This window comes from Macrobrachium nipponense, chromosome 7 (genome assembly GCF_015104395.2).
Source record: "Macrobrachium nipponense isolate FS-2020 chromosome 7, ASM1510439v2, whole genome shotgun sequence".
NCBI classification, from domain to species: Eukaryota; Metazoa; Arthropoda; class Malacostraca; order Decapoda; family Palaemonidae; genus Macrobrachium; species Macrobrachium nipponense.
This window is the reverse complement of record NC_061109.1, coordinates 19,832,853-19,850,709: the sequence shown is the minus strand read 5'-3', so window position 1 is coordinate 19,850,709 and position 17,857 is coordinate 19,832,853. Positions and strand designations below refer to the sequence as shown.

General features: G+C 42.3%; 1 protein-coding gene across 6 annotated transcripts in view; it reads left to right on the top strand.

Moving 5' to 3' along the window:
• Nucleotides 1-17,857, top strand: part of LOC135217071 (folliculin-like) — a 52,063-nt gene that overhangs the window by 27,693 nt on the left and 6,513 nt on the right. For all 6 annotated transcript variants that reach the window (XM_064252750.1, XM_064252749.1, XM_064252755.1 and 3 more), the window contains exons 3-8: nucleotides 5,106-5,219; nucleotides 5,470-5,589; nucleotides 5,814-5,923; nucleotides 6,634-6,745; nucleotides 7,060-7,144; nucleotides 14,299-14,478. In XM_064252750.1, coding sequence (XP_064108820.1) covers nucleotides 5,106-5,219; nucleotides 5,470-5,589; nucleotides 5,814-5,923; nucleotides 6,634-6,745; nucleotides 7,060-7,144; nucleotides 14,299-14,478 — 721 coding nt within the window. The remainder of the gene's footprint in view (nucleotides 1-5,105; nucleotides 5,220-5,469; nucleotides 5,590-5,813; nucleotides 5,924-6,633; nucleotides 6,746-7,059; nucleotides 7,145-14,298; nucleotides 14,479-17,857) is intronic.

Genomic DNA, 17,857 nt, shown 5'->3' with positions numbered 1-17,857 from the left:
GAGGACAAGCGATCGCTTGGGTTGCAGGAACGCAGAATACAGGAAGAAAATAGTTGCGGAAGAAGCAGGACGCAAACGTCAGGACGCGGGACCCAATTGTTGGACGCATGGACGCAGGCGGCAGGAAGCAGGCGTGTCTACGATGGACGCAGGACGCAGGCGGCAGGACATCGAGAGGCGGCAGGACGCCGACTCCTCGGTAGCCGCAGGACGCAGGCGGCAGGACGCTATTCCTTCAACGAAGCGTCAATACGACGATGATTTACAAGACATTTCTTCAGCAGAAGAAGAATTGGAATTAATTGAGGAAAAGAATACGGAACCTTCTTCAGATTATAAGGTTCTGACTTCACGTCTTATGGCTATTTTTGAGGGGGAATTTAAACCGACAGCTCCGTTATCCCCCTTATCACAGTTTTCCAAGACTAGGACTCCAAAGAAGTCCTCTTTCCTTAAAATGACGATGTCAATTTCGGCGAAGAAGGCCCTTCAACGTGTGAATGACTGGATGAAGGAGAAGAAAGAAGCGGGTAAAATACTCTTTTGTTTTTCCACCAGCTAGTTGGCATCTAAATCAGGAGTATGGTACGCTACTGGAGAAAGTCTAGGCCTGGGAGTACCTGCCTCCTCCCAGGGGGACTTCTCCAGTATAGTAGACAGCTCACGCAGACAGGCGTTACAGTCTGCCAAGGTCTGGTGGACGGTCTTCAGAATTTGACCATCTATTTAAAGGGATTTTAGGACTTTGCGAAGTCTTCAATTTCTTGGATTGGTCTTTGGGAGCACTAGCGAACTCCCTAGAAGAAGAGGATTCGCAGGACTTAGAAACAGCTAAGAGCATTATGTCCTGCATGGATAAGGCTCTGAGAGACGGAACGAATGAACTGGCTTCGTTATTCACAGCAGGAGTACTTAAGAAGAGATCGCTGTGTGTTCGTTCGCTTCAAAAGGAGTTTCTAACTCTCAGAAATCGGAGTTACTGTTCTCTCCTCTTTCGAAACAGCTGTTTCCTTCAGAGGTAATTAGGGATATAGCTCTCTCCCTTTCGCAGAAGGCCACTCAAGATCTTCTTTCGTCTTCAGTTAAGAAGTTCTTACCAACCAAGTTGGTGAAGAAGACTCCAAAGGATACTAGGCCTTCGCAACAGCCCTTTCGAAGGAAGAACATTCGCTCGACCCGCCTTTAGGGGTAAGAGAGTACCCGCGAAAAGAGGTAGCCAAGACCCCCCTCTAAAAGAATGAGAACTCAGTCCTCCAGACGACAGTGGGAGCCAGACTTCAAGGTTTTTGGGAGGTTTGGCAGAATATGAAGGCAGATCCCTGGGCTGTCAACGTAGCTCGGGAAGGGTACAAGATTCCTTTCTTGAAGAGACCTCCTCTCGCAACATCTCCGAGAGCCCTCGGGGCAAATTACAACGATTTAGAGAAGAAAGCGGCTCTGTGGGAGCAAGTAGCTTCCATGCTAGAGAAAGGAGCCATAGAACCTGTTCTGGATCACGAATCTCCGGGATTTTACAACCGTCTGTTCCTGGTTGCAAAGTCCTCGGGAGGTTGGAGGCCAGTGCTGGACGTAAGTCAACTGAATCTTTTCGTAGAAAAGACCAAGTTCACTATGGAGACGAACGATTCAGTACTGGCAGCGGTACGTCCAGGGGACTGGATGGCGACTCTGGACTTACAAGACGCATACTTTCATATTCCGATTCATCCAGGAAGCAGGAAGTATCTAAGGTTTGTGATTCAGGACAGGGTCTTTCAGTTCAAGGCCCTATGCTTCGGCCTTTGCACAGCCCCTCAAGTGTTCACGAGGATGATGTCCAATGTGGCGAGATGGTTACATTTAAGAGGGATCAGAGTGTCTTTTTATCTGGACGACTGGTTGATAAGATCCCAATCAAGAAGTCAATGTCTGGAGGACTTGAGTCAAACATTGGACTTAGCAAAAGACCTAGGTCTGGTAGTAAACATGGGAAAGTCTCAATTGGAGCCCCAACAACAGATAGTTTATTTGGGGATTCAGATATCGGCAGTGACTTTTCGGGCTTTTCCGTCCCCCGAAAGGCAAGCCCAATGCATTCGGAAGGTGCAGGACTTTCTAAAGAAGGACCGATGCTCAGCAAGAGAGTGGATGAGTCTACTGGGCACACTCTCTTCGCTAGAGAGGTTCATTTGCTTTAGGAAGACTGCACAAATGAGACCTCTTCAGTTTTTCCTGAAGGATTCATGGCCAAGAAAATTGCAACCGGATTCCTTCCAGTTTCTAATTCCGGCCGAAGTAAAGGAGGAATTAAAGTGGTGGCTAACTCCAGGCAGGTTAGCAAGAGGGATGTCGCTTCAGCAGAAGAACCCAGACCTCGTCTTGTTTTCCGACGCGTCGGACGCGGGTTGGGGAGCGACATTAGGCCCTCAAGAGGTGTCGGGACTTTGGAGCAAGGACGAAACAAAGTGGCACATAAACAGGAAGGAACTGATGGCAATTTTCTTGGCTTTGAAGCACTTCAGAGAGTTGATTCGAGACAAGACAGTGCAGGTCAACTCGGACAACACCACGGCTCTGGCATACGTACATCCGAAAACAAGGAGGAACTCATTCTTTTCCCCTTTACAATCTGGCAAAAGAAATTCTGCTTTGGGCGGAAGAGGAAAAGGTCGTGATACTCACCAGGTTTATACAAGGAGAGAAGAACGTGGGTGCGGACCTGTTGAGCAGAAGAGAGCAACTTCTCTCGACGGAGTGGACGTTGCACATGGAGGTTTGCCAGAGCCTGTGGAAGTTGTGGGGCCGTCCGGTAGTGGATCTGTTTGCGACAGCCAGAACAAAAAGGTTACCAACATATTGCTCTCCGGTTCCAGACCAGGAAGCAGTGGCGGTCGACGCATTCCTGATGGATTGGTCAAACTTCAGATCTGTACGCTTTTCCTCCGTTCAAGGTGCTGGGGAAAGTGATGAAGAGGTTCAGGGAGAGCAAAGGAACGAGGATGACCTTAATAGCCCCGTTTTGGCCGGCCCAAAGTTGGTTCACAGAGGTACTGGAATGGACAGTAGATACGCCAAGGACTCTTCCTCTAAGAGTAGATTACTCAGACAACCCCACTTCGACAGGTTTCACAAGAATACCCTCGCTCTGGGTCTGACTGCGTTCAGACTATCGAACGTCTGGTCAGAGCGAGGGGATATTCTAGAGAGGTGGCCAGTGCAGTGGCTAGAGCCAGAAGAACCTCCACAATCACAGTGTATCAGTCGAAGTGGGACAATTTCCGGAGGTGGTGTAAGAACAGGAAAGTGTCTTCATCCAGTACCTCTGTGACCCAAAACGCAGATTTCCTTCTATACTTGAGGAAGGATTTACGCTTGTCAGTTTCGACAATCAAAGGTTATAAGAGTATGCTAACCTCAGTGTTTAGACACAGGGATCTAGACATCTCGAATAACTTAGACCTTAGAGATCTGATTAGGTCATTTGGTACGAAGAAACAATCAGAATGCAGGCCACCTGCTTGGAACCTTGATGTGGTCTTGAAGTATTTAACTTCTAGCAAATTCGAGCCGTTAGAGGAATCCTCTCTGAGAGATCTTGCTAAGAAGACTATCTTTTTAGTAGCATTGGCAACTGCTAAAAGAGTTAGTGAGCTTCAGGCCATATCGAAGAGGTGGTGGGATGGAGACATGGCAATGCAGTGTGTTCATTCCAAGAAGGTTTCTTGGCCAAGAATGAGAATCCAGCTAATCCTTGGCCAAGATCCTTTGAAGTTTTGGGTCTGGCTGAGTTGGTGGGTCACGAGCAAGAAAGAGTTCTCTGCCCAGTGAGAGCGTTGCGGTGTTATATAGAAAGAACAAGAGTTATCAGAGGGAAGTCTGATGCTCTGTGGTGTTCAGTTAAAGACCCCAGTAGACCCATGACGAAGAACGCTCTAGCCTTCTTCATGAGAGAGGTTAATTAAAGAGGCTCATATGTTGTGTGAAGAGCAGAGCTTTGGTATTTTGAAAGTGAAGGCTCATGAAGTCAGGGCAGTGGCGACTTCATTAGCTTTTAAAAAGAATTTAGCCCTCAAGGAAATTATTGAATCCACATATTGGAGAACTAATTCAATATTTGCGTCTCATTATCTTAGGGACGTTCAGACAACCTTTGATAATTGTCAGACGCTAGGTCCATACGTGTCCTCGGGTACAGTATTGGGCAAAGGAGTTACTACCCCATAACCTTCTTTTAAGCTAGTTGATTTTATTAGGTGATGGTGTTTGTGTTTATTGGTCGTCTGAGAAAAGTGTGCGGTACTTTTTCTCAGTCTTGTTAGTATTATCCGGTGATGGTGTGTGTGTAGTTCAGGTAAATGATCTGTTACTAGCTTGAATGCCGTGGCATAAGAGGGCTGTAAGGTCTGTCAACACATTGGTCACGTCAGTTGTCAGTTCCAGTCTTAGCTTCTTCAACATACAGGACACTTCCTTGTTGAGAGCTACTAAGGTTTAAGCAGGCTTAGAGGCAGGACCTATGAAGTCAGCTACCTTAGCAGGTAAGGAACCTGGAGTTTTAATAATATTTTAATAATATTTTTATACTCTAAGAATGTTGCTGTCCTTGACCCACCTCCAAATGTGTCAATCAGCTATATATATACCTGCCAGGTAAGTGTCATACATTAAAATGAAGTTTTTATGATAAAACAAAGTTTAATGTATACTTACCTGGCAGGTATATATAATTTAATTCCACCCGCCTCCCCTCAGGAGACAGGGTTCAGAGAAAATCTGGCCCAATTGGGAACGGTTCCTAGCGCTAGCGCCACGGTAACGGGGTGGTGGTTGCCTGAACTACTAATAGGTTACTAGCGTTTGCCGCGAGTTTTGAAAATTTCTGCCAGGTGGAACAGAGAATATAGCTATATATATACCTGCCAGGTAAGTATACATTAAACTTTGTTTTATCATAAAAACTTCATTTTAATTAATGGTCATGTATCAGTGAGTACAATGTATGATTTTTCTGAAGTGTTTGTTTTTCATCCTTGTCAAAATCTTAACTTTCTATAATGGGTAGTACTGTAGAGGTAACAAACACTGAGAGATACAAATAAGCATTTAGAAATTCAATTATTTTACAGGCTGATGAGTCTGATGCATGGCGATACGGAAGAATAGATCCAGAGGGTATAGCCAATACAAAAGCAAGTGGAAGTGATAACTGTATTGCTTGCTGCTCTTTCTCACACAATAAAGTAAGTGTTTTTCAGTTTTATGAATCCATGTTCAGAGTTTCTTGTGTACAGTATAGTTTCCATTGAGGAGTGAGATATGTGTATTTCTGGTGATAGAAGTTCACTCTCGACGTGGATCGGAAGTCACGTAAAGCCGTTGGTCCCGTTGCTGAATAACCACTGGTTCCATGCAACGTTAAAATACCATACAAACAAACAGTGTATAATTTGATTACTGTTATTGTAAATTTTTGTTTTGTTTTGTCCACAGCCTGGCTATATAAGTAATGACGATGCTGCTAGAGTAAGTTATGTGAGCTCACAGTTTCCGCTCCAGTCAGAATTATATGTTTTAGTTCGTCAAGGTTGCATTCGCTCTCTAAGTTGTGAGGTGAGGACTGGTTCTCTGTTGCATTGATTATTTCTTATTTTAAGATAGTTTTGCCATGCTTCTTGGTGTACTACAGAAAATATTTTTGATAATTTAATTTTCTTTTTGACTCTTAACTTTAGCAAGAAGTTTTCATATTAGTTTCTCTTTGCAAGCATTATTTTCTGTTGTTTTTCTTAATATTGATCTTTATTATCCCTGTACAGTACATATTGATATTTCAGGTCTGTCCAGGAAAGGAAGGTCCCATCTATTTTGGAGATGAGGCACGTGGCCATGTGTTATCGTACACGTTTTTCTTACGTGATGTTCAGGCCAGAGGTTTCCAAAGATGGTATGATTTTGTCACAATTTGTTGTCCAGTTTGAATGACACAGTAATGCTTTTTTAAAATATAATGTTTAAGTGAATGGGTAACTCTGGGTGATGGAATAATGCATAACACCTTAATGATTGCTAAAATAGTTCTTGGTCACCTTAGTATAATTGAATGTTATTACCAACAACCATCGCTATGAAGCCATTCATCCATCTTTAAGGTAGTCACAAAATTACAGGACTAGGGATGATATAATGGAAGATAATAATGCCAAGAATGTTCCGATTGGTTCATGGGGAAGTATGAGAGATTTGAGAGGATGTATTCTGATAGAAAAAGAAAAGACACTAAGGCTAAGTAGTGCCAGATATCCTTTACCTTGGAATCAGAGATACAGACCTCTGAAAACAATCCAGTCTCAAGCAGTTATTCTTTGGGTGTTCCCTTATAGTTACTCCACGATCAGCATCAATAAATGTATGGGTTCCAGAAGAAATTTGCTGAAGGATTTTAGGTCTTTGATATTTGACTTTATAGGTCAAAGTAAAACATGTTTTTGTCTTTTGTAAAGAATCAGCATTGTCAGTCATATTATTACCTGTATTGAACTGAAATTGTTTTAAAGATTGTATTTTTACAAATTGAAATTTATATTTTACATAGTTTGATGCCATAATCTTGTTTATAACAAGTAGTATATTTTGTATATTTGTGTTTTATTGCAGGTACAGTATTTTAATTCTTATGAAAGACAAAATGCTGCTTCTGAACTCATGGCCATTTTTGGTGCGAAATTTGAGGGAAACTATCAGTCATTTACAAGAAAAAGCAAGCAAGGTAAGATAAATTTTGTATGACAGACTGATAAAGATTAATGACCAACAGTCTTTTAGGAGCTAAGTTGGTCTCATTTGCTGCGTAACCTTAGATGCACTGCAGGCTTTCATATCTTAATTGTTTACTAGTTCATGCTGTTAGTCATATTAACTACAGTAACCTTATTTTGTTTCCTTCAATAATTGTTAATTAAAACTTTCAGTGTGTTTTTGCTATTCTTTGATGTCAATGTCCTTTACATTATTAATTGGACATATGTAGAACTTGGGTATTTATGTTAGAAAATAATATGGGATTTTTGTTCGTATTTTTAGATATACTCAAATGAAGAATCGAAGGTTAGCCATCGAGCTTTAAGATCAGCAGCTTCTATGATGGATGGTGTTCGTAAGCAACGAGGTAGGTCTGCCTCAATGTAAGTAATTGCACTAACATGTTACTTATCCACTTTGTTCCATCTGCAATATGCCTTTAACCATACTGTAAAGTACGAATCATGTTGACTTGGTAAAGTTTTGGAATTGGATGGACAGTAGTCATGAAATATTTCATGAATAACATAAAACAAAATACTGTACGTATATTTCTTTTGTTCCTAATATTACATTATAGTTTTGTACATGCAACTTCCCCGGCAGATATATACTACTTAGCTAATGTCTCTGACGTCCCAACAGAATTCAAAACTCGCGGCACACGCTACAGGTAGGTCAGGTGATCACCCTCTCCCGCCGCTGGGTGGCGGGAATAGGAACCATTCCCGTTTTCTAATCAGATTTTCTCTGTCGCCGGTGCTGACAACATCGTTGTTGGTACCTCCTGCATGGAATTCTTGCTTGCTTTGCTGAGGATTGTTTGGGAAGTATTTAATCTTTGGCTATTAGCATACGCTGTTTTTGGACCGTTTTTGGAGTTGTTTTTGGAATATTTCTTAGGATGTCTGATGTTGCACCTGAAGCTCGCTTTAGAGTGTGTATGAAAGAGGGATGTAAGGTGAGGTTGCCGAAGGCTTCGGTGGACCATCAAATGTAGGGGGAACGAATGCTCAGTTACTAATACTTGTAATGAATGTGTAAGTTTAACCGAGATTCAATGGAAGAGTTTGACTGCATATGTAAAGAAGTTAGAGAAGGATAGAATAAGGAAGGCTTCAGCTAGAAGTTCAAGTAGATCCTGCTCTATTGAGCAGGATAGTCATTCTAACCCTGTAGTAGTTTCTCCTACTTCTTATGTGGTTTCAGCTCCTTCCCCCCGCAGCGAACTCGTAGATCCGTCTTCCGAGAGGGCTGCAGTAGAAGCTTCCATACGTAATTTGCAAGAGCAATTATGAGAGATGGAACAAGGTAAGGGTGAAGTGTTCAGTGACGTGTGCAGTGTCCCCAGTTGCTTCTGACCAACTCTGCATTGCTCCTAGGCCTAGACCTCTTTCAGACTCCCATGACCAAGGGAGGAGGAATGTCAAAAGCCGCAAGGGGGATGTAGAGTATCCCCAATGGTCAGGCGTCCCTTCAGCAGATCCTGTAGACTTGTCCCAGGCTGCCTTGGATCGCTATAGAGAAAGCATCCTGAGGAAGTGTTTCTCTGACTCGGATTCTTCCTCGCCTAGACGTGGATGGAGCTCCGCTTCCAAGTCGCGCCCTCTGAAAAGAGCCTGGAAGCCTACAGGAGGAGGCGCTCTAGATTCCAGCCCTGAGCCTTTTCCGGAGTATTCTCCCGCGCAGAAGAGAGCAATGAGGTCTCCGGATTCTTCACCAGAAGGAATTCGCACTTCTACCAGGAAGTTTTTGGTGGGCCTACAAGCACAGTTGTCCACTTTAGTAGGCTCTCTTTCAGGAAGTAAGCGCAAGGAGTCTTCTCGCAGGAAGGACACCTCTCTCCCTGTAAAGAGCTCTTTTAAGAGGCCCTCTCCTAGTAGGCGGTCGGACTCAAGTAGACGCCTTTCTCCTAGAAGACTCCCTTCTCCAACCAGATCTTTCGAAGGAGACTCGCTCTATGCTTCGTCTCAGCACGGACGATTGGCTTCTCCACCAAGAAGCTCTACATTTAGGAAGCTTCAGGACTCCTCTAGATGCCCGGAGAAAGGCACAAGCGCCTCTCCTGTTAGGCGCAAGGAAATACTCCCCGGATGTAGGAGTAGCAGACTCCTTTCTTCGTTCGGGCGCTCCCCGAGAAGGAAAAAAGGGCTTGATTTGATTGTTCTATAATGTCTTTCTGAGTTATATACCAAATTCCAATGTTATAGCTTTAAAACTAAGTGAGAAGATAGATTTTGAAGGTCAATAAGTATAGTTTTGAGATACGGGCGTTCAAAGTTTTTCTTCGTATTTCTATAAAGACAATGTTAATAAATAATGATTATTATGAATGTATATTTCTTTTTGTGTATTAATAAACCAAAACTATTTTATTTATCATAATTTAATCATAAATGATGATCCCTTTGCTCATATATCGCAGCCTGGGGCACTGCTTGAGGCAAGATGGGGCACTCCTTCCTACGCAATTCTCTCTCTCCCCTTCACTAACTCGGCTTATTATAGCGAATTTTCTTCTTCTGTATGTTAGCAAGATGTTTTCCTTGTATTTTCCTTTTTGGCATGATGAAATTCTTGCCTGAAACAAAGATAAACAAACGTAAAATGGAAGAGAATGTCAAGAGGTGAAGCTCGAAGGCGTACTCTTTTTTTACAAAGACAATTTAATAAATCATGATTATTATGAATTTCATATTCCATTTTGGGTATTGAAAAACCAAAACTTTGTTATTTATCATAAATGAAGATCTTTTTGCTCAAAGATCGTAGCCTTGGGCATAGTGTGACGTGTGCTGTCAAGCAAGACGGGGGCGTTACTAAGCAACCCTCCCCTCTCTCTTCACTAACTACGCATATATTATGATATTCTGTAATAATACTTGAGCGATTTTTCTTTGTCTGTATGTTAGCGAGATGTTTTCCTTGTCTTTTCCTCATTGGCATGATGAAATTCTTGCCGAAACATACATAAACATACGTAAAAGCGGGCGAATGGCAGAGGTGAAATGGAACGTGTAGACTACTTGAAGTCTGTGATCGCACTAAATCAGGACTGGACTTGGTAGCTGAGCCTGAAGTCTCCTTCTCAACTCGGGGAATGTCTACAGATGCCATTTCTCCCAATTTCTTTGACAATAATTATCAAAATTTACGATAATAGAAGAAATATTGCATTTTCTTGTACGGATCAATGTTTTAGGCTTATTGAGTTACGATAACTAATTACCCTGTAACTACGAAAGTAAGAGGAATTTTGACGAAATATTTCGTACACGTATTCTCAATTGCCATATGAAGCTCCATGAATTTTTTCATGACTTTGCATTTTTCGCCCTATACCACCATATATAGGGGTTCCGGCCGGCCCCCTTAACTACAACTCCAAAGGAGTTGTCGGCAAGATACAGGGATCCCTTAAGAAACCAAGCCCTCCTACATCTAGTACAACAGATGTTGGACAAGGAGGCGATGGAAAGGGTTCAGTCCCCAGGCTTTTGCAACCGCCTTTTTCTAGTACCAAAAGCCTCAGGGGGGTGGAGACCAGTCCTGGACGTAAGTGCCCTGAATCACTTCGTGATCAAGACAAGATTCACGATTGAGACGACATCCTCTGTCCTTGCAGCGCTGCGTCCGGGGGATTGGATGGTGTCCCTGGACCTTCAGGACGCCTATTTCCATGTGCCCATTCATCCCTCGTCCAGGAAGTACCTAAGGTTTATGGTACAGGGCGAAGTTTTTCAATTTCGCGCCCTTTGCTTCGGTCTTGCCACGGCCCCTCAAGTGTTCACGGGCCTGATGAAAAACGTAGCTCATTGGCTACATCTAAAGGGAATAAGGATCTCTCTGTATCTCGACGATTGGCTGATTCGTTCCCAATCAAAGGATCGATGTCTGGAGGACCTGCAATTAACATTGGACCTAGCTCAGTCCTTGGGACTGTTAATAAACCTCGGGAAGTCCCAGATGGATCCCCAGCAAAGCATTGTCTATCTGGGGATTCTGATGGATTCTCGGGGTTTTCAAGTGTATCCATCCAAGGAAAGACAGGATTGAGGTATACAGAAAGTGAAAACGTTCCTAGAGAAAGAACAATGTTCCGCGAGGGACTGGCTGAGTCTTCTGGGGACCCTTTCCTCGTTGGAACAGTTTGTTTCTCTAGGGAGGCTTCACTTAAGACCCCTACAATTCTTCCTGAGGGAGAATTGGGATCAGAAGCATCAAGACCTTTCGGACTCCTTTCTTCTCTCCAAGAGAATAAAGAAAGAGCTCTGTTGGTGGTTAGAACCAAACAGACTCAACAAGGGACTATCGCTTCAATTACCGAACCCTCACCTAGTGTTGTTTGCAGACGCCTCGGAACTAGGATGGGGAGCGACTCTGGGCTCGAGAGAAGTGTCAGGCACCTGGAGTGGGGAACAGGTGTCCTGGCACATCAACAAGAAGGAGCTAGCGGCAGTGCATCTAGCTCTCGTGCACTTCGAATCTCAAGTCTCGGGTGCCGTGTTGCAAGTAAACTCGGACAACACGACAGCTGTAGCCTACATAAGGAAGCAGGGAGGGACTCACTCCTTCTCCCTTTACGAGAAAGCAAAGTAGCTTCTCCTGTGGGCAGAGGATCGAAACATTACGCTCCTAACAAGGTTTATCCAAGGCGAAAAGAACGTGAGAGCAGACCTGCTGAGCAGGAGAGATCAAGTCCTTCCCACAGAGTGGACTCTGCACTCAGAGGTGTGCAACGAACTTTGGAACCTCTGGGGGAGAGCCAACATAGATCTTTTCGCAACACATTGGAATGCGAGGCTGGAGAACTACTGCTCTGCAATTTCAGACCCGAGAGCAGTAGCAGTAGACGGTCTCCTTCTAGATTGGAAGGGGATCGACGGGTATGCTTTTCCTCCTTTCAAGATCTTAGGAGAAGTAGTAAGAAAGTTTGTCTCGACGGAGGGAGCAAAGCTGACCCTCATCGCTCCATTCTGGCCAGCTCAAGAGTGGTTCACAGAGGTACTGGAATGGATGATAGATTTCCCAAGGTCCCTTCCTCTACGGAACGATCTTCTCAGACAACCCCACTTCGACAGATACCACAAAAACCTCCCCGCTCTCGGTCTAACTGCCTTCAGACTGTCGAAGGACTCGTCAGAGCGAGGGGTTTTTCACGCGCGGCTGCAAAGGCGATTGCAAGAGCCAGAAGACCCTCAACAATACGCGTGTACCAGTCGAAGTGGGAGGTCTTTCAAAGGTGGACCAGGACTCAGAGCGTATCCTCTTCCAGTACCTCTGTGACGGACATAGCTGATTTTCTCCTGTACTTGAGGGAGAAATGCAACCTAGCAGTTTCTACCATAAAAGGTTATAAGAGCATGCTTTCCTCGGTTTTTAGACATAGAGGACTAAATATCACAGAGGATAAAGACCTACATGACTTAATTAGGTCCTTCGAAACTTCGAAGTCCAAAATATCTAAGCCACCTAGTTGGAACCTGGATGTGGTATTGAAATATTTAATTTCGGAAAAGTTTGAACCTCCTAATACTTCCGGTGGGCTTTAAGAAGGACTCTGCAGTATGCTCCTTTAACCCCCTGTTCTTAGCCAAGAACGAGAACCCTTCTAAGCCATGGCCGAGGACGTTCGAGATTAAGGGGCTGTCGTCCATGGTAGGGGGAGACTTAGAGAGGACCCTGTGTCTAGTCAGGATCCTCAAGTTCTACCTAGAAAGGAAGAAGCTACTGGGAGGAAGCTCGGAGAGTCTTTGGTGCTCAGTAAGAAATCCGAAGAGAACTATGTCTAAAAATGCCCAAGCCTTTTTTATTAGAGACATTATTAGAGAAGCTCATACATCCTGTGAAGATGAACACTTCAAACTACTAAGAGTTAAAGCTCATGAGGTCAGTGCCGGGGCCACCTCCTTGGCTTTTCACAGGAATATGTCTCTACAGGCGCTGGTCGAGTCCACCTACTGGAGATGCAATTCAGTATTTGCATCTAACTATTTGAGAGACGTTCGTGTCACTTATGAGAAGTGCTTCTCTCTCAGACCTTACGTATCTGTGGATTCGTTGCTGGGACAGGGAGCTGAAGCTAATCTTATTTAGTTTAGTTAGATTGGGAAATTTTAATTTTGTGGTGTCGTTTTTTAGGGTTGATTGGAAGTGGGTCCGGGAATTGTACCCCTTTCAAATCGTAGTATCTAACAATATTAGTGTGGTCAGGTGGTCGGGATTGGCTTTTGTGCTCCTTGTTAATGGTTTGGACCTAGGCTCTGTCGTGTAAGAGGGTTAGTCCCCGTTGATATGATAAAGGAGAAGGCTCTGCCATGTAAGTGGGTCAGCCCCCATTGGTAGGTATGATCCAAGACAAGTTCTCTGTCAAATAAGTGGGCTAGCCCCATTGACAAGATCCAGAAGAGCTATCAGTGTCAGGTCTCATCCTCACTGAAACTCTTGAGGCAAGCAGACTCATAGACAGTAATCATGAAGTCTTCTGCCCAATAAGGTAGGAACCAAGGTTTTAAATAATTTAATATATATGACCTACAACAGATGTTGTTTCCCTGTTTGTATTGTTGTTTATATTGAGTAACTATCTCTTACTCGCCACCAAGGGTGTCAATCAGCTAAGTATATATCTGCCGGGGAAGTTGCATGTACAAAAATGATATTGTTATAATACCATAAAGTTTTGTACATACTTACCCGGCAGATATATACGATGAATGGCCCACTCAGCCTCCCCTCAGGAGATAGGTGTAAGAGAAAATCTGATTAGAAAACGGGAATGGTTCCTATTCCCGCCCACCCAGCGGTGGGAGAGGGTGATCACCTGACCTACCTGTAGCGTGTGCCGCGAGTTTTGAATTCTGTCGGGACGTCAGAGACATTAGCTAAATATACATCTGCCGGGTAAGTATGTACAAAACTTTATTGTATTATAACAATATCATTTTAATTTAGAATGTACTAAAGTAAATTCTCTATGTGAACAATTCAGAACTTTTAAGTAAAAGTGTTTCTACACTATCTTCAACAAGCCATTTACATTTCATTGCAAGCTGCTTGTTCATAATAACTGGGAATTGCAATCTAAAATGTGCCTTTAAATATGTATTTGATTGTATACAAACATGTATAATTGTTTATTGAATATCTGTCTTGAAATCACTCAACCTAATATGTATAGTTAAGATAGACAATGCAAGTTTAGTGCAAAGTAAAACAGAGATGTGGTTCATTTTATCTTTCACAATAAATGAACCCTTTTTAATTTAAGGTAAGAGTAAGAATGGGAGAGTGGATAGTACATTTTGAGTATATTCTTGTGTATGTAAAACAAATGTCAGCTGTTGCTACAAAATTATGAAGTTAATATATATTCATCACTTTAATGCTCTGGTTCATGAAATATTGTTCTGACATGCATTAGAGATGAAGATTGGATGATGGAAGGATTTGCTTGATTAGATAAAAACTTTTGTACTTTTCTGTTAAACATTTGTGAATGTCTTGCTGTACTTCTTCCAGGACAGTCAACTGCTGGACAGCCCAGATCTTTGCCAGAGCTTGTTGGTGATGAGAAGATATGGGAATACCTTCATTCATCTTCAACCTGGTTGCTGAAAGCAGGCGGCCTTAGGTTACAAGAGAGGCTTGTAGAGGGGCCCCAAGTGAGTGCTTTAATAGCAGAGACTCCAGGTGATGAAGGTAATCATAATGTTCTTGTTGTAAAAGTACCAGAATTTTTTCCTTCTTCCATAATGGTCTTGTAAGTGCCATACTGTAAGTTGACTGAAATTTGAAGGGTTGTACTTGTTATCCAAGCTCATTCTTTTAAAAAGAACCATCACTACTGAAGAGGACATGAAATAGGAATACATTGTCTTTCCTTTGGTGTTTTAACAAAATTTCACATGTCTAAATTTGGGGTCTGGTTGAAATCCCTTGTAATAAATAAGCGTCCATACTCTGATATTAATTCCATGATAGTCAAGTACATTTTACATATCGCCATAGTGCAAAAACAGCTGAAAGAATATTAATGTATGAACATTCTTGAGATATTCATTAATTTTTTCATGATAGTCACATTGTTTGGTTCATGCTGTATACTATTTATAAATAGTGTAATACAGATATTAATATTCCTTGCTTACTTTCAGAAGTTTTATAACTTTAATTTTTAGGTCAAGTAGATGTAAAATGATATGCAGTGGTGCAGGATATCATGTTAGAACTATTTCAAATAAAAACTAGATGAAATAACTAAAATTTTAGTCTTCAAGTGAATTTTATCATCATGAATTCTGTGCAAGGTCTGTTCATAATTTTTTTTCATGTTGTACAAAATATAGGTTCAAAATATAATGAGACTAGCATAACCTACCTTTAAAAAAAGTCAAGGCTTGATTTTTACCTTTCTAGTGACATTAACTTTACTTTTTTGGAAAGGCTACTTTTGCCATAAATTAGAAAGAGATCTTGTTCCTTTCACTAAGCCCCCAAGCAATATTTTTTATAGCGTAGTTGCTGCTGAGTCCTCAGAGGAGTTACCCTCCCTGGTGTGCGCCAGTGCCGGAAGGTGATCAGACTGATATCAAAGAAGTATCTTTTAGCCTGGTCTTTTAGCCGGGTACTATGCCGTAATGATAAACACTATGACAAGTGATAGAGTATAATGGACTCAAAAGACAAGAAGGCATTTTATCCTCTCTACAGGAAAGCTGTACCCAGTTTCCTACGTCAAAACCTGTAGAAGTGACTGTTGTGCATCGCCTTCTTGTTATATGTTCGGGGCCCGCCACAAGACCAAGAACCATTACTCTTCTGGTCATCACAGACGATAGTCTGTTCTGCCAGTGCTCCTCTATCTTGAGATTTTTTCTTCAAAATCAATCATGGAATTGCCAACATTTGAAAATTAAGTGCTTATTTTTAAGATTTAGTTAAAACCGTTAGGGTAAAAACACGTGACTGGCAAGACACATGTTCCAGGCTAGCCTTTACGAACGTGAAAAGTGTTTTTAAATAAATTTTTGTTGGAAGTTTTTTTAAAGAACTACTCCATATTGTATTATTAATTTAGTTAATCTTTTCAGATAATGGTTTCTACAATTTCCGAGGCAGTAGCCTACGTGAGCGCTAGTAGCCTAGCCGGTTTAGGACAAGTAATTTTAGACTAGGAATGGCAATTATCAGTAGCCCGTAACACTTCCGTAAGGAAATAATGAATGACATCAAAGATGCTTTTGCTGCTGAAAGGCAACAGATAATGGACATAGTGCATGATACACCAAAATGTAAACGTCCTGCATCTTGCAATAGAATGGGTAGAATTGAAACCAAATCTGCCCAAACAAAAGTTAAGAGTGCAAACCCAACTAGAACCAACAAAATGGCCAGTTTCGGGTATGAGTCTTACGACCAAAATCTAGCAGAGACTCCAAACTCCTACTCTGATGTTGACAACCCTTATATTTTCTCTCAGGATGGTAAGTTTCTTATTAATGAGAGAAAGACCATGATAGAAGTAGTACATGTTGAATTTAGGGACAGGGCAGCCTTTCCTAACACTGTTTGGCACCTGATACCACCTGTGCCAGACGTGGAGAAGCCTCAAAAGGAAACTGTTCTCTTAGCTGGCAATTTGGCATTAAGAGCTGTAGATGAAACTCTTCACCAGGTAAATGGGACAGGAATTTATAGTGCCATTATGAACAAGACTCAGGTGGCTCACCATGTACCACCAGCCTTCTGCCTCTTCACATTTAAAGTCATAAACCATGTGAAAACACATTTTCAAAATTATGCAGCAACCAGAAAGCGTGAACCATTGGAAAAACTAAAACCAATTGCTTCGGTTATCCCAGTTTCAGAAAACTCCATTGAAGAATGGGCAATGCTACAACTTCTTTTTGATAGGAAAAAGCTCCCCCTAGATATTGCAACTGAGCAATTTGGCACTCCAATAAGAAGGATTTCAGAAGGTACATCAGCATCAGAGTTTCGTGCTAGGACCCACCTCGTTAGTGTCTTAATGACTTCCTCGTTGTTAGAAGTAGCCACAAAAAGGCTTCCAGAAGAATCTAGGATGATTTTTACTGTTGTGGCTAAAAGCCTTATGAGAACATTATGTGAAGCTTTCAATGAATTTTTGGACTGGCGCATAAAAGCGTGAATGGAGGTACTGGAAAACTCCAACATGTCGTTCCCAATGTGACTACCCTATTACAGTTTAATCCCTTCTACCGAGACCTGTTTGAGGAGTGTATTGTGACTCAAATAAAAGAACAAGGACGTCAACAAAATTGCACAGTGTATGCTCTACTGGGAAAAGATTTCAGGAAACAAAAAACCAGAAATTTACCCTTACCAAACCCAAAAAAGGCACTTTTTGATAAAAAATCATATAGGCCTCCATTTACATCCAATAGCTTTCCTCATACGCAGGTAGGTAGTCAGAAGGGACAGCACCCTCAAAAGGGACAAAAACCTGCACAGCAAAAAGCGTATCCTTTTCACAAGATCCAAAAACCAGCTTGACAGGGTGGGGGGAATCCCAATAGGAATTGTTTGGTCGGTGGGCGACTTCAGAAGTTTCACAAGCAATGGAAGTCTTCTCTTTGGGGACACAGCGTTATTCTCAACGGACTGGGGTGGAAATGGTCTCACCCCCCTCCACCTTTGAAAGGGTTCTTTCAAAAACTGGACCCCTTTATGAAAGATTACGTGCAGAAGGCCCTCTTAAAAGGAGCCATAGAGAAACATTCTTACATTTGTCACCAGGCATGTCTCTTCAGTGTTTCCATAAAGGATTCTTCAGAACGAAGGGTGATCCTCGACCTGTCAACATTGAACAAACACATTGTTTGCCAAAAGTTTCGAATGACTACCATTGCCCAAGTACGTTCTGTCATTCCAAAAGGGATCTGGACAGTTTCTATAGATCTGAAAGACTCATATGGGGACATCCCTATTGCCGTTCCCTTCCGCCCCTTCCTAGGGCTCCGGATAGGAAAAAGTACATACAGATTCAAGGTCATACCTTTCGGGCTAAACATTTCCCTGAGAATCTTTACAGAATTGG